At 42.0% G+C, this 25,789-nt stretch overlaps 1 protein-coding gene across 1 annotated transcript; it reads right to left on the minus strand.

Annotated features, from left to right (window-relative positions):
* Window positions 1-174: 174 nt before the first annotated feature.
* pmm2 (phosphomannomutase 2) lies at window positions 175-25,789 on the minus strand. The gene is made up of 8 exons (XM_041205927.1): window positions 25,661-25,789; window positions 24,570-24,681; window positions 18,598-18,674; window positions 14,261-14,352; window positions 12,087-12,186; window positions 6,197-6,272; window positions 4,181-4,296; window positions 175-2,314 (listed from the first exon to the last, which is right to left on the minus strand). The coding sequence occupies exons 1-8, from the start codon at window positions 25,736-25,738 to the stop codon at window positions 2,210-2,212; spliced, it is 756 nt and encodes a 251-aa protein (XP_041061861.1). The 5' UTR covers window positions 25,739-25,789; the 3' UTR covers window positions 175-2,209.

Below are 25,789 nucleotides of genomic sequence, written 5' to 3' on the forward strand. Positions count from 1 at the left end.
TTTGACATAGGCACAGGACCATGTTCCACAGTCCACGGCATCAACAGATTGGGAAGGGTCACAGGGAAGATAAAAGAACATCTGTTAATGACTGACTCCAAATATAGTTCTTAATACATGCTCTGAGTAGAGTTGTCCTCGAGCAGTCTTTCAAAAATACATGAGAGCAGCCAGTTTTTCATGAAATTGCTTTTATCATGGCTTTATTTGTTTGCAAAAAAAAGTACAATATCCTTGCAGTGCACAGAATCACGTGTCACAGTATACAGAATCAAACTTGCACACAAAGCCTTTGCTCGAGATATTTCAGTCAAGATGTAAAATGTGAAACCAAATTATTATTAGAGATATTAGGAAAGGCAGTCTGCCTATGTCTTGCATTCAGGAGTTCTAGTTTTCTGTCGTTCCTTTCTTTGAATTGAATGAACACAAGGACAGCTACAACAAGCATTTAAAATTATTTCCCCTTACTCTGATATATATATCTTTATTAAAACTAGGTATCGAAATATATCTCTCATTGCATATGGCTAGAGGTAGGAATAACAACATTATTGTAACATGTAGTATATGATTGACAGCCATCCTTACAGATGTAAATGTAAACAGATTTTCAAATAGGAAAATTAATTAATTCAAAGACAGTAGTGGATCTTAACTAGATTTTTGGGGACCCCATAATCATGAATATTGTATAATTGTTGTAAAATGTAGTTTTAAATAAAAATGAAGAACACATTCCAACAGATGGTTCTGTGGATTATTGCTTGGTACTGTATGAGCATTATTCTGAAGTCAGAGAACCCATGGGAGATGATTAGCAAGATCACTGCAGGGTTGCTACTGTGAGCTCAGTTGCTAAGTACAGCACCCTTCTAACCCTCACAGTGACTAGCATAATTTTAAAAATACAGAGTAAAGGTCTTGATTGAATCTAAAGTTAAGTAATAAAGGGCTGGATCTTCTGAGCAGTGGTAATGATCGTTGGATTGCCGTTGAGATCGAAAATTCCCCTGACTCGATGCTGCAGTGTGTTTCTCCCTGAGTCTTCCAATCCCAACTTCCACAGAAATGCGCAACGCTGTGTCTCTCCGGGAACTCCGTCAGAACAGAGTAGAATCAAGGAAAGATAGGACGTCCCTCCTTTTTACAGCTGCTGGATGGTAAGTTTAAAGGTCCAGTCTTTGAATGTTAGTGAATGGATGAGTGAGAGGATGAATAGGTAGGTGGGGGCAGGTAGAGGGGTAAAATAGGTAAGTGGATGGTTGCGTGAGGTGGGTAGTTGGGGAGATGGTTGCAAGGAGGGTGGTTGGGTCAGTGGCGTGGGGAGTGGGGGTTGTGGTTGATTGTGGGGTCAGTGGTGCAGTTACCCAAATTAAAACCTGGCCTAATATGTGTCTAACATTTCCTAGGTAACTATTGTGGATCTGTCCCAAGTCTCCACATCTAATTCAGAGTCAGAGGCATTCGCAGAGGGTCTCAGGAAGCTGGGGAATTGCCCATCGGATGCTGAAACTTTCTGGGCAATTCCCATGTGGATCAGCGCATAAGATCTTCCACAGGGTCCTAAAATGCATCTTCGGTCATATATCCAGTATCCAACGATCTGGAGACCAGAAGATTTGGCCCAAAAATTCCATGTTAAGGAATTAAGGTTCAAGTGATAATATAATTCCTGCTGTTAAGTTTGAGGAAGTACTTAACTGAGTTTCCTGATTTTCAATTTTGCTAACCAGGTTTTTTTGGTTAAAAAAAATCAATGGAAGGAATGCCACAGTAAATGACTATAGCCTATTCAAGTATATACACTATATTTGCCTAATAAATTCATCCTTTCACATCAGGTCTAAATATTCTACATGTTATGAGGTAAGAAGTGCAATTAAGAGGATCATTAATTGGCTGCATCTTTAGCTCCCATTTATTAGTCAAATTATCTGTTGCTTAATTTCTACTTGAGATTTTGCCTTTAATTTTAATTTTAGGGACCACACCCATAGCTTGCCCAATAGTTAGCTAATACTCCACTAAAAAATTAGAGGTTATTTAAAAAAAAAAGTTGCTCCCGATGTAATAAAAATAGTTTCAGGATTTTTGTGGAAATGGTCATAATAAGCTGAGAAAAGTTAGATTTAATTCAAGTATATTTCTTCATTTAGATGATGTGAACTTGGAAAACATCCACAACTTCATGATGAAGACTGATCCCTCAGTGGAAAAATAATTCATCACAAATTCTCCTAGTGTCCTCTGGAGATGTCACAGAATGACCTATAGTTCTTGCATCACTGTATATTTCATAGTCATTCCCACCCTGCAAAAAGAAGATTTATATGTGTTTAGAGAAGAACCACAAATAATTTAAGACATTCCCAATCATGATTGGCTGGCGATATTTTATATTGGGATCCTGGGGGACATTAGAACAGCTGAAGGCACTTACAAACATATTAAGTAGGAGCAGGAGAAGGCCATTTAGTTCCTTGATCTTGCTCTGCCATTCAATAAGACCATGGCTGATCTGATTGTGGTCTCAAATTCATTTCCATCTACGACGGACAACCTTTGTTCTTTGATTCCCTTGTTAGTCAAGGGAAGGCATGTTCAATGTGAAATTTCCTCCCACCTCCTTCTCTCCACCGCCCTCTGGCCTGAAGTTAAGGCTTTGGTGCTGAAGATGAATTTACTGCTCTCTTTACTGACCTAGTTATACTTATGGTCCAACAAGGTCACCCTTTGAAATATAGGCCCAGAAATGTAGCTGCACCTGTCTTACAGGCACCATATATCCTCTAATATGACAGGCGAAGTCGGTGCACACATTGAGTTGAGCCATATTGATATAGGCATCAGAAGAGGTATTTTGGACCCACCCCATGAATTAGACATCAAGTCCTTTGTATATGTAAATAAAGGGTCCAAAGGCCCTTTATCAAATTGCTTTCGGAAAGAACCAGTTGCATTTAGGGAAAACCGGCAGTACTTCAAGCAACTGTCCACCACTAAAATTGTATGTTTTTAAAAACTCAGCCCATGGTTTTTAATGTGGAGCCATTAAGGAACATACCTGCACCCTCCAGCTCCACATTAAAAAGGGTAGGAAGATGGGTTGGGAGTTTGTTCATTTTTTTGGGGGGGCGGGTGGTGGCGTTATGGCTGTGGGCTGGAGTGGAGCGGGTCAGCTCCACACCAACTTTACTTCTGGGGGCTGAGGACCCTCCCTAAGGTCTGTTCATCCTGCCACCAGTAGTAGGGCTCGGAGGTCTGAATGAGTAACATCCTGCACGCTTCTTTTCTGGCTTGTTGCCATGGGCTGCTGCTCTAAAGCTATGATGAAAATATTGATAACACGCAGTAAAGTTATGCGAGAGCCAAGCAATGTTCTTTTGGTTGTCCTGTTTGGTGTTGAAGTGTGTATGCTGTGAATTCAGACACTTACACCATTTTACACTGGGTTTATACCAGTGTCTACTTTAATTGTTATGCAAATAAGCTGACTCAAGATGCCTACATGTAACCCTATCTACAACCAATTATCGCAGCAGGGGCCGAATTCACTTTAAAATTAAATCCTCTTAATTTTTACAAAATTAGCTTGTTGCAGTCAATGCTAGGTTCAACCTGTTGAAAGGTTTCCACTAAAAGTATTGCAATGAGATTGAATATTTAGAGTAAAAGTACTTTGTACAAGCTGCACCACCGCCCCCCCACCCCCGGAGCTTTCCAGGCCATGTCTGCTGCAGTACCTTGTTTATACTATGGAATACTTCAAACATTAAAAGTTATTCTTCCTGATTTATTTCAAAAGAAAGCATCATTTCAGTTTCAAGGATACCCATTCTTGGTGATTCTTCCTTTTTGTATTATGGCCTGCTCCATCCTGGGCCACAAGCAATGCAGTGAAGGTACTTACCTTGACCTTGAAGTTGACCTTGTCTTGCCTGGGAAACCCTGCTACCCAATTGTCAAACCTGCAAAGCAGGTTACATCAGTTTGCCAGCCTTGCCAAAATGTTTAAATTTGCACCCACATCCTGGGAGTAGGTTCATTGTCAGCCCCTTGTCACAAATTCGTAAGTAAAACCCGGAAGAGGGCGGGGTGGGGTCAGAGTTTAGAATTTCAAAATTTTCACCCCCAACCCACTCGTTTATGCTTAAATTTCCCCCATGTGTTTACTCACTGGTGAGGTTTTATCACCAAAGAAATGGATGGTCTTGTAATTGTCACTCTCAAGGATTCCCAGGCAGTATCGTTTATCCCACCCATCTGGAAACACATCAAAGCTGATCTGTCCACCTGCGAGTGAGGGAGATGAAAACAAAACAGGTTAGAAGTAACATATATTTCTGTAACAAAAACAAAAATTGCTGGAAAAACTCAGCAGGTCTAACAGCATCTGTGGAGAGGAAGACAGAGTTAACGTTTTGAGTCCGTATGACTCTTCATCAGAACTAAAGAGAAATAGAAATGTGGTGAAATATAAGCTGTTTAAGAGGGCGTGGGACAGGTGGAGCTGGATAGAGGGCCAGTGATAGGTGGAGGCAAAGGAGAGAATGCCAAAGATGATATAAACAAAAGGTCAAATGGGTGTTGAAGGTGGTGATATTAGCTAAAGGATGTGCTAATGGTGACATTAAGGTCGAATGCAGGATGAACAAGTGACAGATGACCCTAGTGGGGATGGGGTGGGGGGGGGGAGGGGATCGAAATAGGCTAAAAGATGGGGATAAAACAATATGGAAGCAAATTGTAAAAATAATAATAGAAATAGGTGGGAAAAGAAAAAAATATATATAGAAAAATATATATAATAATTATTAGAAAAAAGGGGTGACATTGGAGGAGAGAGTTCATGATCTGAAGTTGTTGAACTCAATGTTAAGTCCGGAAGGCTGTAAAGTGCCTAATCGGAAGATGAGGTGCTGTTCCTCCAGTTTGCGTTGAGCTTCACTGGACCAATGCAGCAGGCCAAGGACAGACATGTGGGCATGACAGCAGGGTGGTGTGTTGAAATGGCAAGCGACAGGGAGGTCAGGGTCATACTTGCGGACAGACCGAAGGTGTTCAGCAAAGCGGTCACCCAGTCTGCGTTTGGTTTCTCCAATGTAGAGGAGACCGCATTGGGAGCAGCGAATGCAGTAGACTGAGGGAAGTACAAGTGCAGTGCTGCTTCACTTGAAAGGAGTGTTTGGGCCCTTGGATGGTGAGGAGGGGGGGAAGTAAAGAGGCAGGTGTTACACCTTCTGCAGTTGCACAGGAAAGTGCCGTGGGAGGGGGCTGAGGTGTAGGAGATGATGGAGGAGTGGACCAGGGTGTCCCAGAGGGAACGGTCCCTACGGAATGCTGACGGGTGGTGAAGGGAAGATGTGTTTGGTGGTGGCATCATGCTGGAGTTGGCGGAAATGGTGGAGGATGATCCCTTGAATGAGGAGGCTGGCGGGCTGATAAGTGAGGACAAGAGGGACCCTATCATGGCTCTGGGAGGGAGAGGAATATATATTATATATTTCTGCCTCACAAAGCATTACTGATGCCAAATCCTGAAACTCCAGTGTCTTAATAAGGTAAAAATAAATAGTGCAAGGAATGTAGACTTTTATTAGTATATTTAAGGGTTCAATACATATCCACTGGGAATTTCTTTGGGTGTTTGCCTAACTAGCCACCATAACTTAAGCCAAAATTCTGGACAGATACATAAATAGGGTTTGGCCAATCTTCTGAAGTTATGATAGCTAATCAGTGAGCCCCAGAGGAAACTCCTGGTGACCTTCTTAATGTTGCAATGAAGTTAAGGTTGATGTGTAAACAGGGTTGATGCTAGTTCAAATCAATCTGTAGACCTGAAGGTTGAATCCTTAGTACCTGGTGACTTGACACCAAAAATGCAGAGCACAGATTAAACAGGCTGGATTTCAAAATACAAATGAAAGCCAATTACAACAGGCTGCATTCAAATAAATGCACCCCATGAAAGTATATAAAATTACTTCAATAATGCAATTCTAATTCATTATTACAGATGTTATTTTCATTGTTTTTGGAGTGTGCAGATTGTAAAAACTAACTGCTCTTAGACAATACATGTGCCTTCTCTGTAATTACTATTTAGATAGTGAAAAGATGGCTGATAATCTCTAAATGGTTGATATACATCACTCAAATATATATGGAATATACAGAGAATTAAAATTACCTATAGAAAAAGTGAGGCCCTTCCCTGCAAATTCTCTTCGTAAATCAGCCACAAATTTTTCTCTGATCTCTTCTTTCTGTTTTAAAACAAAGCAGAATTGTAGCACATTTCAAAATGTACATTCACTTTGTAAGAAACAACACTCAAATTAGACCAAAAGAAATTCTCCAAAGATGCTAGTATATTGGATCGCATTACAAGTTTCATGTCACCTGTACTGGCGGTTTTGGGGGCTTCTCTTAAATCTAAAATTTGTTCAGCTTGATAAGTTCAAACCTGACATCTATTACACAAAGAAATTAAATGCACAAACTGCTCATCTGCAGTTATTTCAATACAAAGCATTCACTGACCAAATCTGAATGGTCACAGAATACGAGGATTGAAGCCTTGATCAGAATTACCAGTTAACATTCAACCAAATCTGAACAAATGTTTATGAAGTACAGGATAGGGGCTAAAAGAAGCAAATGGAAAAATTTTACAGGCACACTTTTATCCCTTGATTGCAATACCAGTTATGCAGCAAAATGAAAACCAAGGGTGGAACTTCACATCGGCGGGATTTTACAGTCCCACCGAAGTCAATGGACTTTTGAATGGCTTGCCACATTTTCCAGCCCCGGCCCTGCCCTAAGAATAGCTGCAGTTTCTATTCAGATAATATTCTTAATTTTAGGTTACTCGAATTTGATTTAGAACATTCTGTTTTATCAATGAACAGAAAATGTCTGTAATCTTATCGGAGCAGCATTCTGGTGTACCTACAAACTGACAGGTGGGTGACATCCTGCAAGTTCTTGCCAACGATTTGACAATTCAGTGATCTGACCTTTGGAGGACCTGCTAAGCATGGAAATGTGCATCCTCTTATGGGAGGAGGAATGATAGTAAAAGAAAATAAATCCACACAAACAATCTTCCACCATCTAAGTACAGTACAGCGCTGAGGCACAAGAAAAGATTGTGGTGACTGTAGAGTGCTACAAAAAAAGCAGGGGAGCTTAAAAAGGAATTTTAGGAAATGATCGTAACCTTAATGGTGAGGGCCTTGTAGAGCTGTGGAGGAGTAAAGGGATTTAGATGTCCATGTACGCAAATCACTAAAAGCCAATGCCTAGGTAGAAAATGTAATTCAAAAAGGCTATTGGAACTTTGACTATATCTCAGTGGGGTTGGAATTCGAAAGTGATAATTCAGTTATCTCAAATGCTTGGTCAGATCTTATTTGTTTTGGGCACTAATGGCCTATGGGTACACTGGCCTAGTGAGAGGTACAGTGTAGATTCACCAGAATGACACCAGAGCTTAAAGGGTTAAATAACGGGGACTTTTGCATAAACTTAGTTTATATTCCTTGAATACAGAACTTGAAGGGCGGTCCCACTGAGATGTTTAAAATGATAAATGTATAAGATAGATACAGATAAATTATTTTCTAAAGGAGGAATCGAGAGGATGAGGACATAATTTCAAAATTAGATCTGGGCCATTTAAGAATGAAATCAGGATTTTTTTTCACACAAATGATCAAGGAAATATGGAACTCAAGTGGCTATGGAATGCTGGGTGAATTGAAATTTTCAAGACTGAAACTGATAGATTTTTATTAGGCAATGGCGTCAAGAGATATGGATCAAAAGTGGGAAAAGAGAGGTGAAGTACAGATTAGTCATGATCTAACTGAATGGCACAATAGGCTCAAGAGGTTAAATGACCACTCCTGTTGCTTTGTAATTCAGTATATGGATTACTGCAAACAGGGTCACTGTTAACCCTAAAGGTCAGCAACTCTAGGACAGCAGTACAAAGTACAGTGAACTAGATCATAGGGCATTAGGTCCAGTTACAGGAGTTGTTGCAAAACCATCAAGAGAAATGGTTCCTTAAACCTGGACAAAATTACAACACAATACGCTGATCTGAAATTTACTAACCCTAGGTTCGGACCAGGAGAAAATCCTCTTCTATAACCCAATTATTTAATAACCAATTCCCAGTACTTGTTACAATGCTTTCCCACCAATATTACTGATACACTGAAGGAACTGTACAATGACCTTTAATGCTGAAATATGGTAGTGCTGTAGTACCCAACTTAAGAATCTTATGCAGAAACTGCCAAAAGTATTATATCAAAATCTGCTGTTTAAACAGGGCAAACTTTCAGTGCAGCTGTACAGCACCACCGTGTGGCAATAACTGGAGACTATAATATTACATTTATATTTACAGTTAGGAGCATTTTAGGCCAGCACAAAATCACAAGATAAATAGCAGGTTCTGAATAGCCTTCTCTTGTTCCTAATGTTCCTAGAGCTATTTGACCCATCTTAGTTCATGCATCCAGAAAGATGTTACAGTTCTCCCTTCACAGTATCCGACACAATTTCATCCCCACTACATTCACCAGAATTCTATTCTATTACGTTTATTATTCTTTTGTGTGACATTCCGAACTACAGATGTAAATGTACATTTTAACAGTGTGAATCTCTGCTGCCTTGATCTACCATGGTTTGGTTTGAAGATATATTCTGCATTAACCCTTTTTTGTTTTATATGACTCGATGTATCTTTATATAATGCTATAAGGTAACTGCCTAGTCATTACATGTAAAGGCTGCAAAGACCACGTTTCTCCCATCTTTCCTCATAACTTAGTTCTTTGACATTAGACTATTCTCTCAACCACCTCAGGACTTGAATATCTCCCTTTCACCTCAGTGGCCAGAGCTGGATACATCAGATGTGGTTTGATCAGAACACAATACATTTTGAGCATGACTTGCCTCAACTATAACTGGCAATATAGTTCTGCATTCTATTTCCTTTGTTGCTTCTCTATGACTGGACATGCCGAGCATTGAGTCAATTAAAACCCTTGCACAACTCATCAGTAGGTGGTTAGCCAACCTTTATAGAATATTTACGTTACCCATTTTCTTCTAATATGTGCAGTTATGGCACTTAGCCACATTAGATTTCAATAATGCCACTTTTGTCTATTAACCGATTTTGAATAAATTATTTGGTATCTAATGAGTTAGCTCTTCAAATTTCAAATGTAACTTCTAGTCTGGCAACTTAAAAGAAGTAAAAAAAATTTTAAAAAAACAAATAAATGAACTAGTGGATAATATTAAAGGAATGCAGGAAACAAATGTTCAAAGAAGTGAGGGAAGGAAACATGCAAAGTAACTAAGATAGTCAGTGTACCAGTGATTCTGAAGTGAGGACCAGTAGCTTTCAATACACAGCATTTGTAAAAAGTAACCTGAAAAAATATTTTGTTTAACTCCTGCCATCATGGTGATTAAACAGATCACATGTGTTGATGTTAGCTGTGTCTTCCTCATTACCAGCCCAATTAACATCAGAACTGGGGATGAAAGTTGGATGGTAAAGCCAAAAAAGGGTGCGGGACCCTCTTTAAAAAAAAATTTGATCTTTAAAATTGTACTAGGGCTTGATAAGGTAGATGTAGATAGGGTTGATAAGGTCCCACATGGGAGACTGATAACGAAGGTAAGAGCCCATGGGATCCAAGGCAATTTGGCAAATTGGATCCAGAATTGGCTGAATGGCAGGAAACAGAAGGTGATGGTTGAGGGTTGTTTTTGTGACTGGATGCCTGTGTCCAGTGGGGTTCCACAGGGATCGGTGTTGGGTCCCTTGCTGTTTGTGGTGTATATATAAACTATTTAGACTTGAATGTAGGAGAGTTGATCAGTAAGTTTGCAGATAACACGAAAATTGGTGGGGTGGTAAAGAGTGAGGAGAATAGCCTTAGATTACAGGAAGATATAGATGGGCTGATCAGTGGCAAATGGAATTTAATCCAGATAAGTGTGAGGTGATGCACTTGGGCAGGACAAACAAGGCACAGGAATACATGATGAATGGTAGGACACTGGGAAGTACCGAGGATCAAAGGGACCTTGGTGTGCATGTCTTTCGGTCCTTTAAGGTAGCGGGACAGGTAGATAAGGTGGTTAAGAAGGCATATAGGATACTTGCCTTTATTAGCCGAGGCATAGAATATAAGAGCAGGGAGATTATGCTGGAACTGTATAAAACGCTGGTTAGGCCACAGCTAGAGTACTGCGTGCAGTTCTGGGATCCATATTATAGGAAGGATGTAATTGCACTAGAGAGAGTGCAGAGGAGATTTACCAGGATATTGCCTGGGCTAGAGAGTTTTAGTTACGAGGAGAGATTGGATAAACGGGTTATTTTCCCTGGAGCAGAGGAGATTGAGGGGGGACATGTTTGAGGCATATAAAATTATGAGGGGCATAGATAGGGTAGAGAGGAAGGAACTTTTCCCCTTGGTGGAGGGATCAATAACCAGGGGGCATTGATTTAAGGTAAGGGGCAGAGGTTTAGAGCGGATATGAGGAGGAATTTTTTTTCACCCAGAGGGTGGTGGGAATCTGGAACTCTGCCTGAAAGGGTGGTAGAGGCAGAAACCCTCATAACATTTAAGAAGAATTCGGATATGCGCTTGCGATGCCATGGCATACAAGGCTATGGGCCCAGTGCTGGAAAATGGGATTAGAATAGTTAGGTACTTGTTTGACTGGCGCAGACTTGAAGGGGCGAAGGGCCTTTTTCTGTGCTGTAGACCTCTATGATTCTATATAGTGATAACTGAGAGTGAGATACACATGCGTAATCTAATTCAGCTAATATCAAAAACCACAAGTCTGGTTTGCGGTCATAATCAAAACCCAAGGGTTGGATTAGCCTTGAGCAGATCATATGCAATTATGGGGAATGTTATTCAATTTTAGCAAGGACTTGGATAGTGGTAAATGGGACTTAAGCAGAGTTTTTGAGCAGTTGAAGTTTGAGGATGGTGGATTGGATGCCAGACAAAACAAGTTTTGGAGTTAACAAGTTCTGAGGTGAAGCAGGCATGAATGAGGGTTTTGGAGGGCAGATGAGTTCACACAGAAGAGGTGGAAAGTAGGCAGTCCTGGTTCATGCTAGGACAATCAAGGTTCAACCTGAGACAATGGTTAGGGTAGGCAATGGAGATGGTGGCAAAGATATGGGACAGAATTTTCCAGTTGGCGTGCGGTGGCGGGCCCAACACGCCGACGTGCAAAATGATGCGTGATGACATCGGGCGTGTGTCCCGATGTCATCGCACGCCATTGCAATATTTTGTTCGGTGGGTACCCGCCAAAATATAAATGGTCTATTAAGGCCATTAAGAAATTAATTAAAGCACTTAAGAATGCTGGCCGTCCAAACTTAAGATTGGCGGGCAGGTGAAAAGCCCAAGTGGCCTTCACGTTTTTCAGGAAATCTCATCCACGGGCAGGATGAGGTTTCCTGAACCTTTTTTATTAAATAAATTTTCATAAATTTAAAACATGTCCCAACTCATGTGACACAGTTACATGAGTTGGGACATGTTTAAATACATTTTTAAATCATTTATTCAATCCTTTCAATATCCATACAATCTCCCTGAGGCAGCTCAGTGCTTCAGGGAGATTGAAGCGCGAAAGAGCGCTGGCCGACTCCCCCTTCTTTCCCCGCCCGCACAGGTAACGCTGAGCGCTACAGGCTGCGTATTACGCTGGGCGAGCCTTAATTGGTCTGCCCACGTAAAATGGTGGCATGCAGCCAATTGGCTCAGTGCCTGCTCCTGCCCAGCTCGTATTCAAACAGGCTAGTCTTAATAACACTGCACCGATTTAGCACCTGTTTTCACCATTTTGGGCAAGATAAACCCCTAAGTTTCTGACCAGCAACTCAATCTGAAATTGTTTTCATTCAAGTTACTTCATTTGCTGAAGATTAGTTGGTGTCCTCAAATCTGTTTCCTATATTTTCATCAAATCATCCAAGAGACTTTTTTTTCTAATGTACTCACTTTGTCAAGTTCAAAGAATTCAATACGTTCTTCTTGGCTGCAATTCCTACCGATTGGACTGATGTTTAGCATTCCATTACGGAACTCAATAAAAGTGCCCCTGTGTAAGAAACAGAACTTTATACAGTCACTAATCATTACTAATGTTTAAACTATTGTAAATTTTGAATTGCATATGACTGTAAAATAACTTCAATACAGGTTATCAGTCCATCTACCATGAGGTGCTTCAAGTTTTTGAAAACATTTATGATTAATATATTGAATACATTTTTGAAAGTATAACTTCTAATATGACATATTTAGGAAATATATTCCTAAAGACTGGTGTATACAAAATTATTCAACCAAATAATCTAAAAGGAGAATTACCACTACCACATGTAAGTCAACACTGGAATGGCCAGATTAAGAAGGTAAAATGTACATTTTTGGGCATGGTGTCAGAGGGGAGGATTAAAGTTCTTGGGGCACTGGGTCAGGAGTTAACTAAAGGGGTGGTCTAGAGGGAAGTTAATTAGATTTGTGGGGGAAAGTTTAAACCAATATGGGATTGGATGGGGTAAAACAATACAGTAAGCTGCAAGGAGCAGAGAGTATACATAATAAGAAAATTAAATGGTTAAACAGGACAAAATCATAAAAATGGGTCAGGATGCAGGAAGGCAGAGGAGGGAAAATTCCCAACAGTAGAAACCAAATTAAAATTCACCAAGTATAAGAATTAAAATTAGGGAACTCATTGATCAAAATAGAAAACTATGATTTAACAACAGTAATGGAAACATAATTGCTGCTAGGTCAGGAATAGCAATTAAACATTCTAGATCATAACATGCTAAGGAAGGATATTGGGGAATTGAGACAATAACTGGAGCTTAAAGAATTAAGTAGAGAAGTTATCCCAAAAGTATTAATTTGTATAGAATTGAAGACTGGCAAGGAATTAGTCACACTAGGAGTAATTATAGATTACCAGTGAAGAAGAAATCAAATACACTATTTGTAGACAATTTGGAGAAGTATGTATCAACAAAAACTATAATTCATGGGGATTTTAATTATTCCATAATAGTGAGAGAAAAATGTTTGAAAAAGTGAAAGCATTTTGCAGTGTTTTTCTGCCTGTCTTATTAGTCAATATATTGCTACACCAACAAGAAAGAAAGCACAACCTGAGCTGGTTCAGATAATAAAGCAGAGTTAACAGATAATCAAAATTAGAAGAATATTTGGAAAGCAGTAGCTACAATATATCTTTGCTCAGAAAATTCTAGGATAAGAGTTATAATAATTAAAAGACAACAGGAACACTGTAAAGTATAAAAAGTCAAAAAATAACCATTCACAGTTTAAATGCAAGGAAATATTTAAACAAGAGACAGAAAATCAGTAGGCAAAAATGATGCACTGAAAGTCGAGATTTTCTGGATGCATAGAGATTAAATTGAATTTCAAATTTAAAAAGGGCATTTAGCACTTAAAGGGTATTTAATTAAAAAAATAGGGAAAATATAAATAGAAAAAGCTTGCAAAAGGGGAGAATAGAAAGGTTAAAGCATGAATGTAAATTAATATAAAAGGGCAATAAAAGCACTATTGCTCGGCACATCAGGGGATAGGCAAGGAAGAGGTGGGCCCACTGAGAGATTAAGGTGACAAGCTTGTAATTGAGAGTGAGGGATCTTCAGAATTGATAAATAAGTACTGTCCCCTGGATTTTGCAGGTTACTATTAAGCCAAGCGGTACAAATGAAATTACTCAAAATAAAATTAGATAAATTTAATGTTTATGTAAGAAGATCCTGTGGGAAGAAAGAGCAAATGGTTTGACCTTCTAAATAATCTAAACTTCTTAGGAAAAGAAAAAAATGTTACAGAAGACTGGGCACTGTCAAATACAACTTCCTTATTTAAGAAAAAGAAACAGAATAAGACTGGACATTATAGGTTAGTAACTTATAGGTACATTGAGGTCCAACCAATTTTTACCTTTATTGGTCCCACTGTATTCAAATTTTTACTTCTCTTTTAATTCATTGGAATTACTATACATTATCAACAAACAAAGTTAGCAGTAAATAGATAAATATTAATGTGCAGAATGTTTAAAAAATGTTGATAAAAGATTGCAAACTATGCTGAAGTTGTTTAATTTCAGATGGGATTTTTACCTTTTTTTAGGCAGCTTAATCTTGGCCATATAATTTAGAGAGTAGTTGATCAGGTCCTGAAGTATTTCCTCACCAACATAGCTCTGGATGCTCTAAAAAATCATGGCATATAAAACAAAATTGCTGGTGAAGTATATTTGATATCATGAATAAATACAGTGGGCTGGATTTTAAGTGCCTGGTGCTGGGTGGGTGGAGGACTGACCCGCCCACTGCATTATCCCTGCGTTTCTGGGTTTCCCGACCAATTAGTGTGATTAGGAATGACAAGAACCCACAAGTCAATTTCAACTTCAGTATTTAAAGCAACATTGCAAACATGCAACTTGATGTATCTTGGAGTTGGGAGCATGGCCGAATGAACTGGCAGAATGGTGTACAGTTGCACCTCGTCTTAATGACATCTCCCTGCTTGTGATGTTGGAGGCTGTTAAGGGCCTGCAGCAAGATACATTTCCTACTGACCGGCAGAAAAAACCTGGTGATACATAGAAGTTGATGCTGGAGGTTGCTCATGAGGTCAGTAACAGGAATGTGATTCCACACTCGTGAATTTATGCTGAAAGCTGGTTAGTGAACTAAGTAGGACAGGAAAGGTAAGTACACATCACTCTTCCCACCAGCTTACCTGGTAGGTGCACCCACCCCTCTCTCTCTACGCACTTCCTCACATCCTAACCTGTTGACTCACCACTGACAAAGACCCTCATCCTTGCGTAATTTTCATTCTCAACAAATGCACAGATGATGAGTGAGAGGTACAGAACTGGAGGTGGCCTTCCATCCGTCTCTCACTGACAACTGATGAGGAGGCTAGACATTAGTGGAGCCTCAGCATGCATACCACAGGGGATAGAGGCCTCCCAGCTACCTGGTAACAGAATTAAATGGAAGGCAGCCACATGATGTACATCACTCATTCATGTTGACCTGACATCAGCAGCCAGTGATCATGTGAATAATGATCACTTTAACATTCTTACCTTGAAATTCTAATTCATGCCGTTAATCTCCCTCAGGGCCTTCAAGCATCCTCAGAAGATAGTCCAGGAGCATGACGACAACTTCTCCCTGTGAATGTGCATCGCCACAGGACTCATGCAGAGCATGCACCAGCTCAGTTACTCACACTTTGGTAGGACTGGCAAGGCAGATAGTTCAGTTTTCACCTGATAATTTACTTATTACAAATGTGCATGAGGAAATGGTGGAGACAAAAACAGCAGAGCATTTATGCTGGAGGCTGCCTGACACTCCAAGCTCTGTTCAACTGGACGCACCTGCTATATCTTAGGGACCATTGACGAATAAAATACTTCTAGAGTAGCAGCAAGGAATGAGAGATTCGCTAGCAGGTTTGCCAGCTGCACAGTGCACACACGCAGAGCGAATGGAGAAGTCCCAAGGATGAATGGTGTGATATCAGAGGTCTTTGCAATGATGTCTTTCTCCATGTAAAGAGTGGCAATCTGCATGGGGTATCAAACCCAGCAATCAAACGAGCACATGCAGATATTTTCACTAATGAGTGGCATGTAACGAATGCATCCTTAAACAGGATGTGTAATACCCTAGCCTTGCACCCACTGATGTAAAGTGTTCACCACCAGGCAAGTGTGGGTGGACCATAAGAGGGACGATGGTGAAAGGGAAAGTGGAAGTTGGGGCTTGATTCAAAGCACTTCCACTTTGCACCAGTTATCCCACCTCAGTCAGTACTGCATTGATGGCTAAGTCTGCCCCAGCACAGGTACAGGTGTAGCAATCTTTGCTCAGTCCCTCAGGGGGATTACTAGGAGATCCTGCAAATATCTCCATCCGAGTTCTGGAAGGATCCAGAGGCAAAAAAGTTATGGGCATCTAACATTACAATTTGCTGTCTTCAAAATGATCAAAGTGTCATATAAGCCACACTTGTATATGAATTGTCCCCTACTTTTGATTCCCATTCTGGTTAAAAGAAAATCCCAGTGTATACATTGATCTGTATTCAGAGGATATAAAATCAGTGACGGAGAAGAAAATTAGAAGTAGATTTTACATTTTTACTGTATTTTTGTTAAAATCTAACATCTATATGGTACACTTAAGATTTTAATTTATGCTAGTTTTTTTTGTTATTTTTTATGTTTATGTGGAACCTGATATGAAAAAGAAAAGGATTTTTTGTATTTTATTCATTCATGGGACGTGGGCTTCGCTGGCTCGGCCAGCATTTATTGCCCATCCCTAGGTGCTCCACTAGGGGGAGTATTCCACCACACTCCTGACTTGTGTCTTGTAGATGGTGGACAGGCTTTGTGGAGTCAGGAGGTGAGTTACTCGTCGTAGGATTCCTAGCCTTTTGTAGCCACAGTATTTATATGGCTAGTCTAGTTCAGTTTCTGGTCAATGGTAACCTCCAGGATGTTGATAGTGGGGGATTCAGTGATGTCTATTGCCTGGCACTTGTTTGGCACTAATGTTACTTGCCACTTGTCAGCCCAAACCTGGATATTGTCCAGGTCTTGCTGCATTTGGACGTAGACTGCTTCAGTATCTGAGGAGTCACGAATGGTGCTGAACATTGTGCAACCACCAGCAATAATCCCAATTTTGACGTTATGATGGAAGGAAGGTCATTGATGAAGCAGCTGAAGGTGGTTGGGCTGAGGACACTATTCTGAGGAATTCCTGTAGTGATATCTTGGAGCTGAAATGACTGACCTCCAACAACCACAACCATCTTTTTTTGTGCTAGGCATGACTCCAACCAGTTGAGAGTTTTCCCCCCTCATTCCCATTGACTCCAGTTTTGCTAGGGTTCCTTGATGTCACACTCAGTCAAATGCAGCCTTGATGTCAAGGGCAGTCACTCTCACCTCACCAGTTCAGCTTTTTTGTCCATGTTTGAACCAAGGCTGTAATGAGGTCAGGAGCTGAGTGGCCCTGGCAGAACCCAAACTGGCCGCCAGTGAGGTTATTGCTAAGCAAGTGCCGCTTAATAGCACTGTTGATGACCCCTTCCATTGCTATACTGATGATAGAGAGTAGACTGAGGGGGTGGTAATTGGCTGGGTTGGATTTGTCCTGCTTTTTGTGTACAGGACATACCAGGGCAATTTTCCACATAGCCGGGTGGATGCCAGTGTTGCAGCTGTACTGGAACAGCTTGGCTAGGGGCGTGGCAAGTTCTGAAGCACAAGTCTTCAGTACTATTGCCAGAATATTGTCAGGGCCCATAACCTTTGCACTATCCAGTGTCTTTAGCCGTTTCTTGAAATCACATGGAGTGAATTGAATTGGCTGAAGTCTAGCATCTGTGATGCTGGGGACCTCCAAAGGAGGCTGAGATGGATCATTCACTTGGAACTTCTGGCTGAAGGTTGTAGCAAATGCTTCAGCCTTATTGTTTGCACTGATGTGCTGGGCTCCCCCATCATTGGGGATGGGGATATTTGTGGAGCCTTCTCCTCCAGTGAGTTGTTTAATCATCCACCTCCATTCAAGACTGGATGTGGCAGAACTGCAGAGCTTAGATCTGATCTGTTGGTTGTGGAATTGCTTAGCTGTCTATCACTTGCTGCTTATGTTATTTGGCATGAAAGTTCCTCTGTTATTACATCAATAGGTTGACACCTCATTTTTAGGTATGCCTGGTGCTACTCCTGGCATGCCCTCCTGCACTCTTCATTGAAGCAGGGTTGATTCAATGGCTTGATGGTAATGGTAGAGTGGGGGATATGCTGGGCTATGAGGTTATCGATTGTGTTCGAGTACAATTCTGCTGCTGTTGATGGTCCACAGTGCCTAATGGCTGCCCAGCCTTGAGTTGTTAGATCTGTTTGAAATCTTTCCCATTTAGCATGGTGGTAGTGAAACACATGATCACCGTGCTAATTGGAATAGATTTCAAACAGATCTAGCAATTCAGGATGAAACAATTCTTCCTTTATCAGCAGCCAAGATAACACTGGCATTCAAGGTGCTGCATGATTAATTGATCTGTTAAATGTAAAACAAATTCTGCAGTGGTATGATGGAAATTTTTTTTTTAAATTTAAATCTAAATTATAAGCAGTTACACTTCTACCAGATCAGAAATGCTGGCTGCATAAATTGCTGCCACACATTTATAGCCAAGTGCATCTTACTCACATTTTCTAGTGTTGTGGCAGTGTATCAGATAAAACAAGCCCTTCTTTCATTCCTCCCTTTCAGAGAGGAGGGTGGGAGTAAGCTAGATTAATAGATCAAAGAATACATACTCCCAGAGGTAAAAGTGTGCATTAATAGTAAAAAAGGGCATATCTCTCCTTTAACCGATACAGGTCAATTTAATTGTTTTAAAAACTTACCTGTTTAGCCAAAAACTTGCCCTCTTTATATGCAACTAAGCCATTTTCAGCAAACACATAATCAACTTTTGAAACAACTGAAAGGAAAATAAAGCAGACATGTTAGAATCTGATACAACCAAGATGTTTATTTTCCTGAAGTCATAATACAATAAATCTATGTATAGTCCACCTGTTAACTTAATCAGCATTGCTTGCTTTATTTGTTGCTCTAATTCTGAACAACGTACCACCTACACACCAGTGATTTAAAGCTGAAATACAAGAAATTAAAACAACAGCCACTAATTATGCTGCATTCCTAAATATTTTATAACATTCAACAGCAAATTAGATCACTCCACATGTAATAAAACTAAGCCTAGTAAAGAGGGTGGTTTACAAAGGTGCATGGTAGATCAAGCAAACTGTCCAAAGTCACACATAGACACTTGGATGCAGTGGTCACTGGTAAGTAATCAGTTACGGGAAGTGACCGTTAATCCCTCCTTCCTAGCCCAGATGCGTGAAGACCAGTCAATACTGTGTAGGACCTGGCAAAGATAGCCATTTATCAGAATTACCTGGAAAAACTCAGCAGGTCTGGCAGCATCGGCGGAGAAGAAAAGAGTTGACGTTTCGAGTCCTCATGACCCTTCGACAGAACTAGGTGAATCCCAGGAAGGGTTGAAATATAAGCTGGTTTAAGGTGGTGGTGGGGGGTGGGGGAGGGGGGAGAAGTAGGGGGTGGGGTGGTGTGGTTGTAGGCAAAAGCAGTGATAGAAGCAGATCATCAAAAGATGTCACAGACGGCAGAACAAAAGAACACATAGGTGTCGAAGTTGGTGATATTATCTAAACAAATGTGCTAATTAAGAATGGATGGTAGGGCACTCAAGGTATCGCTCTAGTGGGGGTGGGGGGAGCATAAAAGATTTAAAAATATTTAAAAATAATGGAAATAGGAGGGAAAAAGAAAAATCTATATAATTTATTGGAAAATAAACAAAAGGAAGGGGGAAGAAACAGAAGGGGGGTGGGGATGGAGGAGGGAGGTCAAGACCTAAAGTTCTTGAATTCAATATTCAGTCCGGAAGGCTGTAAAGTGCCTAGTCGGAAGATGAGGTGTTGTTCCTCCAGTTTGCGTTGGGCTTCACTGGAACAATGCAGCAAGCCAAGGACGGACATGTGGGCAAGAGAGCAGGGTGGAGTGTTGAAATGGCAAGCGACAGGGAGGTTTGGGTCATTCTTGCGGACAGACCGCAGGTGTTCTGCAAAGCGGTCGCCCAGTTTACGTTTGGTCTCTCCAATGTAGAGGAGACCGCATTGGGAGCAACGAATGCAGTAGACTAAGCTGGGGGAAATGCAAGTGAAATGTTGCTTCACTTGAAAGGAGTGTTTGGGCCCTTGGACGGTGAGGAGAGAGGAAGTGAAGGGGCAGGTGTTGCATCTTTTGCGTGGGCATGGGGTGGTGCCATAGGTGGGGGTTGGGGAGTAGGGGGTGATGGAGGAGTGGACCAGGGTGTCCCGGAGGGAACGATCCCTACGGAATGCCGACAGTGGGGGTGAAGGGAAGATGTGTTTGGTAGTGGCATCATGCTGGAGTTGGCGGAAATGGCGCAGGATGATCCTTTGAATGCGGAGGCTGGTGGGGTGATAAGTGAGGACAAGGGGGACCCTATCATGTTTCTGGGAGGGAGAAGAAGGCGTGAGGGCGGATGTGCAGGAGATGGGCCGGACATGGTTGAGGGCCCTGTCAACGACCGTGGGTGGAAAACCTCGGTTAAGGAAGAAAGAGGACATGTCAGAGGAACTGTTTTTGAAGGTAGCATCATCGGAACAGATGCGACGGAGGCGAAGGAACTGAGAGAATGGGATGGAGTCCTTCCAGGAAGCGGGGTGTGAGGAGCTGTAGTCAAGGTAGCTGTGGGAGTCGGTAGGCTTGTAATGGATATTGGTGGACAGTCTATCACCAGAGATTGAGACAGCGAGGTCAAGGAAGGGAAGGGAAGTGTCAGAGATGGACCATGTGAAAATGATGGAGGGGTGGAGATTGGAAGCAAAATTAATAAATTTTTCCAAGTCCCGACGAGAGCACGAAGCAGCACTGAAGTAATCATCGATGTACCGTAGAAAGAGTTGTGGAACAATCCCCATCCACCACTACTCTCCTCCGTCTGGCTGAACTTGTTCTCACACTGAACAATTTCTCCTTCAACTCCTCTCACTTCCTCCAAATAAAAGGTGCGGCTATGGGTACCCGCATGGGCCCCAGCTATGCCTGTCTCTTTATGGGGTATGTGCAACATTCCTTGTTCAAATCCTACTCCGGCCCCCTTCCACAACCCTTTCTACGGTACATCGATGATTACTTCGGTGCTGCTTCGTGCTCTCGTCGGGACTTGGAAAAATTTATTAATTTTGCTTCCAATCTCCACCCCTCCATCATTTTCACGTGGTCCATCTCTGACACTTCCCTTCCCTTCCTTGACCTCGCTGTCTCAATCTCTGGTGATAGACTGTCCACCAATATCCATTACAAGCCTACCGACTCCCACAGCTACCTTAACTACAGCTCTTCTCACCCCGCTTCCTGTAAGGACTCCATCCCATTCTCTCAGTTCCTTCGCCTCCGTTGCATCTGTTCCGATGATGCTACCTTCAAAAACAGTTCCTCTGACATGTCCTCCTTCTTTCTTAACCGAGGTTTTCCACCCACGGTCGTTGACAGGGCCCTCAACCGTGTCTGGCCCATCTCCCGCGCATCTGCCCTCACGCCTTCTTCTCCCTCCCAGAAACATGATAGGGTCCCCCTTGTCCTCACTTATCACCCCACCAGCCTCCGCATTCAAAGGATCATCCTGCGCCATTTCCGCCAACTCCAGCATGATGCCACTACCAAACACATCTTCCCTTCACCCCCATTGTCGGCATTCCGTAGGGATCGTTCCCTCCGGGACACCCTGGTCCACTCCTCCATCACCCCCTACTCCCCAACCCCCACCTACGGCACCACCCCATGCCCACGCAAAAGATGTAACACCTGCCCCTTCACTTCTCTCCTCACCGTCCAAGGGCCCAAACACTCCTTTCAAGTGAAGCAACATTTCACTTGCATTTCCCCCAACTTAGTCTACTGCATTCGTTGCTCCCAATGCGGTCTCCTCTACATTGGAGAGACCAAATGTAAACTGGGCGACTGCTTTGCAGAACACCTGTGGTGTTTTCGCAAGAATGACCCAAACCTCCCTGTCACTTGCCAGTTCAACACTCCACCCTGCTCTCTTGCCCACATGTCTGTCCTTGGCTTGCTGCATTGCTCCAGTGAAGCCCAACGCAAACTGGAGGAACAACACCTCATCTTCCGACTAGGCACTTTACAGCCTTCCGGACTGAATATTGAATTCAACAACTTTAGGTCTTGACCTCCCTCCTCCATCCCCACCCCCCTTCTGTTTCTTCCCCCTTCCTTTTGTTTTTTTCCAATAAATTATATAGATTTTTCTTTTTCCCTCCTATTTCCATTATTTTTAAATATTTTTAAATCATTTATGCTCCCCCCACCCCCACTAGAGCTATACCTTGAGTGCCCTACCATCCATTCTTAATTAGCACGTTTGTTTAGATAATATCACCAACTTCGACACCTATGTGTTCTTTTGTTCTGCCGTCTGTGACATCTTTTGATGATCTGTTTCCATCACTGCTTTTGCCTACAACCACACCACCCCCCTCCACTTCTCTCCCCCCACCCAACACCCCACCGCCCCCCCACCACCACCTTAAACCAGCTTATATTTCAACCCTTCCTGGGATTCACCTAGTTCTGTCGAAGGGTCATGAGGACTCGAAACGTCAACTCTTTTCTTCTCCGCCGATGCTGCCAGACCTGAGTTTTTCCAGGTAATTCTGTTTTTATTTTGGATTTCCAGCATCCGCAGTTTTTTGTTTTTATAACCCTCTATCAGGTTTGACTTGGCTTGTGGAGGTGGTCCCTCTGTCAGCCTGCCTCTCTCTTGTGCAGTTTTGTCCATATCTGGGTAGCCATAGAGAAGGAGCACACCTACTGCCATCAGTAGCCACTGCAGGAGCATGGTGGATTGTACAAATATGCTTAAGATTCCTTTGTTTTTGTTTAAGTTCTTTATTAGTTCTGTCCCTCTAAAAAGGGGCACTGTAACTAGGTTTTGTTTTCATTTGATGACATAGGAGCAATTTAATATCTCCTTTTCAGCTTTCCTACTTATGTATCACTCAAATTCTTACTGACCTTCCTTGACTGACAAATAGTATCAATTGTGCTATTCATACCATTATTTAAAGGTTACATTCAGAATATCAATTTTAGATTCCACAATTTATATTGCTGAAGTCCTATTGCCATTCCTACTCAACAGCAACCAGCTGGTCCATTTTCTATGGTGGTATCAGACACAATAAAACCGCTATTGCTCCTGTCAGTTCTGAAATGGATTGAGGTAGAACTGGTTTGTTAGGAATCTGCTACTCAGAACAAACATTTTGTAAACAAACTCTTCTTGAAAAATAAAATTTACCATTTGTTTTGACATCACCTTTGGCTTTGCATGAATGTGTTGCTTTGGTAACAGTGAAACAGCATCAATTGTTCATGGGTTCTATGACTCTGTTTTAGAGTGGCAAATTGACTCCAATGTTAATGGGGAGGTGGAGAGGATATGGGGAGACCAAAAACAGCCAAAGAACATGGTAAGGCTAGGAAAGTGGAGATCCTACTGACCTTAATGGCATTCATACATTTTCTTCCTCTCCAGCCAATTGGACAGCCAGAAGAAAAAAACTGTTCTGTTGAAGAGTCATAAGGACTCGAAACGTTAACTGTGTTCCTCTCCACAGATGCTGTCAGACCTGCTGAGCTTTTCCAGGTATTTTTGTTTTTGTTGTGCAGTACTCTTGGGATTGGTTTCTGGCAATCGAAAGAATAGGGAAGAGCCGCAATTGTGGTTTGAGGTGGGGAATGTCCAGTTAGCCAAAGTCTTTCTTGAGGAGCTTGGAGGTGCATTTCCTGGCCCACAAGGAGTGCTGAAAGAACCACTTAACCTGTGCAGACAGCAGCTCCCACCTTGGTTCATCTGCAGAATTCCACCGCTCAAGCCTCCTCTTCAGTTCTGTTAAAGTTGTGCCACCTAAAGCTAATTTCAGTCTTTAAAACGAGTGCAGAACGTTCTGTCTGAACACTAGGGGGCTTAGTTTAAAACTAAGGGGTCCCCCATTGACGACAGAAATTAGGACGAATCACAGAGAGCAATGGAAGTTGGGTTACTGAATATATTTTAAGGCTGAGTTAGACAGATTTTTGATCTAGACTTAAGGGTTATGAAGGCGATAGGTAGGGAAGTGGAGTTAATGCCATATTCAGATCTTATCTAATGGCAGAAGAGGCTTGATGGGATGGGTAATGGTACTTCTAATTCTTATGATCTTATTTACATTCTATCCTCCAGGAGATAAATCCTGATAACACATTTGGTCTCTCCTAGGTAGGAGAACTTCAGTTAAGACACGTCGTACAAACAAGAGACAGCCCAATTGGAAACACACTGAACAATAAATGAGGCTATCTGCGAGCGATTTTCAAACATGAATGGGCTGTGTCTCCTTAATATCCTGTCTATTTACTCATTGGTATTTTGTAAACCCAGCTGCCGGAATTGCCACGTCGTCTTTGCTGTTCTGATTGGTTACTTGTCCCGCCTTCATCATCAATCAGAGAAAAAAAAACTTTCAGTTTTCGATAGGGCGGATTAAGTTGAGATTTCTTTTTAAATCAAGTGCCGGAGATAGGTCACAGGCGCTTAGGGTTTGTTATTGACAAGTTCTGCAGCGATCGCCTTTACTTTTGCATTAAACAAAATGTACAAACTGGGGACTAAAGATAATGTACGAAGCTCGGTACCGTCAGTCTGGTGCAGGTCTCCGCCTCACTGTGATCCTGTTTGGAAGGAATGACTCACCCTCGTCTCCTAGCTGCTCTTTAATTTTATCGAAATCAGAACCGCCCACAACTCCAACTTTCACCTTTTTCCTTAAACGTTGTATAAACTCATCCATGTCCAGGGTGATTTTCTAAAGTACGACATTGGGGGGAAGATGGGAGAGGGAAACACAGCAGGGTGGAAATTAATGGAAGATACCGGAGTAAAAATCGGCCACAATTTCCAAACTAAATACATGTCCATTTTATAGACATGTATCTTTAAATAGTAAGCTAGCTGGAACAAGGTTTCCAAGAAATGTTTTAACAAAAGAGCATCAAAACGAGCACTGGAGAGTATAGTGGACATTGCTGGGAATTAATTTTACAAGTTTTGTTTATGGTTTATTAGTTATTAATTGGGGAAATATCTGTTTTCTTTGTTTGTGATACCAGTGGTTTTATTAGGAAAAGGCATCAATCAAGAGGCGCTACAGTGCAGAGGAGCTCCAAAATGAATGGATCCCATCTGGGGACCTCTCCATTCACAAACCGATCCCCAGGATCCACCCCCATTCACAAACAGATCCCCGCGATCTCTTTCACAAACAGATCCCGGGATCTCTTCTCCATTCACAAACAGATCCCGGGGTTTCTTCTCCTTTCACAAACAGATCCACGCGATCTCTCCATTCACAAACAGATCCCGGGATCTCCCCACTCACAAACAGATCCCGGGATCTCTTTTCTATTCACAGATCCCGGGATCTCTTCATATTTCACAAACAGATCCCCGCGATCTCTCCATTCACAAACAGATCCAGTGATCTCTTCTCCATTCACAAATAGATCCCGGGATCTCTTCTCCATTCACATACAGATCTCGGGATCGCTTCTCCGTTCACAAACAGATCCCCGCGATCTCTCCATTCACAAACAGATCCCCGCGATCTCTCCATTCACAAACAGATCCCCGCGATCTCTCCATTCACAAATAGATCCCGGGATCTTTCTCCATTCACAAACCTGTCAGGACCGGGACTCTGTCATCACTGGCGAGAGGCCCGGGGAGTGACCTTACCCCTATCCGAGGACGGCTCTCCCTGTCCAGTCTGATAAGCGGAGTCCTACCTGCCGAGCTTGAGTGAGGGTGCCATCCACATCAAAGAGACACAGAACCCCGCCAAACTCCCTCTCCCCCGCTGCCATTTTCCTTCTGGCTTCCTAACGGCACCAGGAAGGCTTCCCCAGTGCGCAGGC

The sequence above is a fragment of the Carcharodon carcharias genome, chromosome 15 (genome assembly GCF_017639515.1).
Source record: "Carcharodon carcharias isolate sCarCar2 chromosome 15, sCarCar2.pri, whole genome shotgun sequence".
NCBI lineage: Eukaryota > Metazoa > Chordata > Chondrichthyes > Lamniformes > Lamnidae > Carcharodon > Carcharodon carcharias.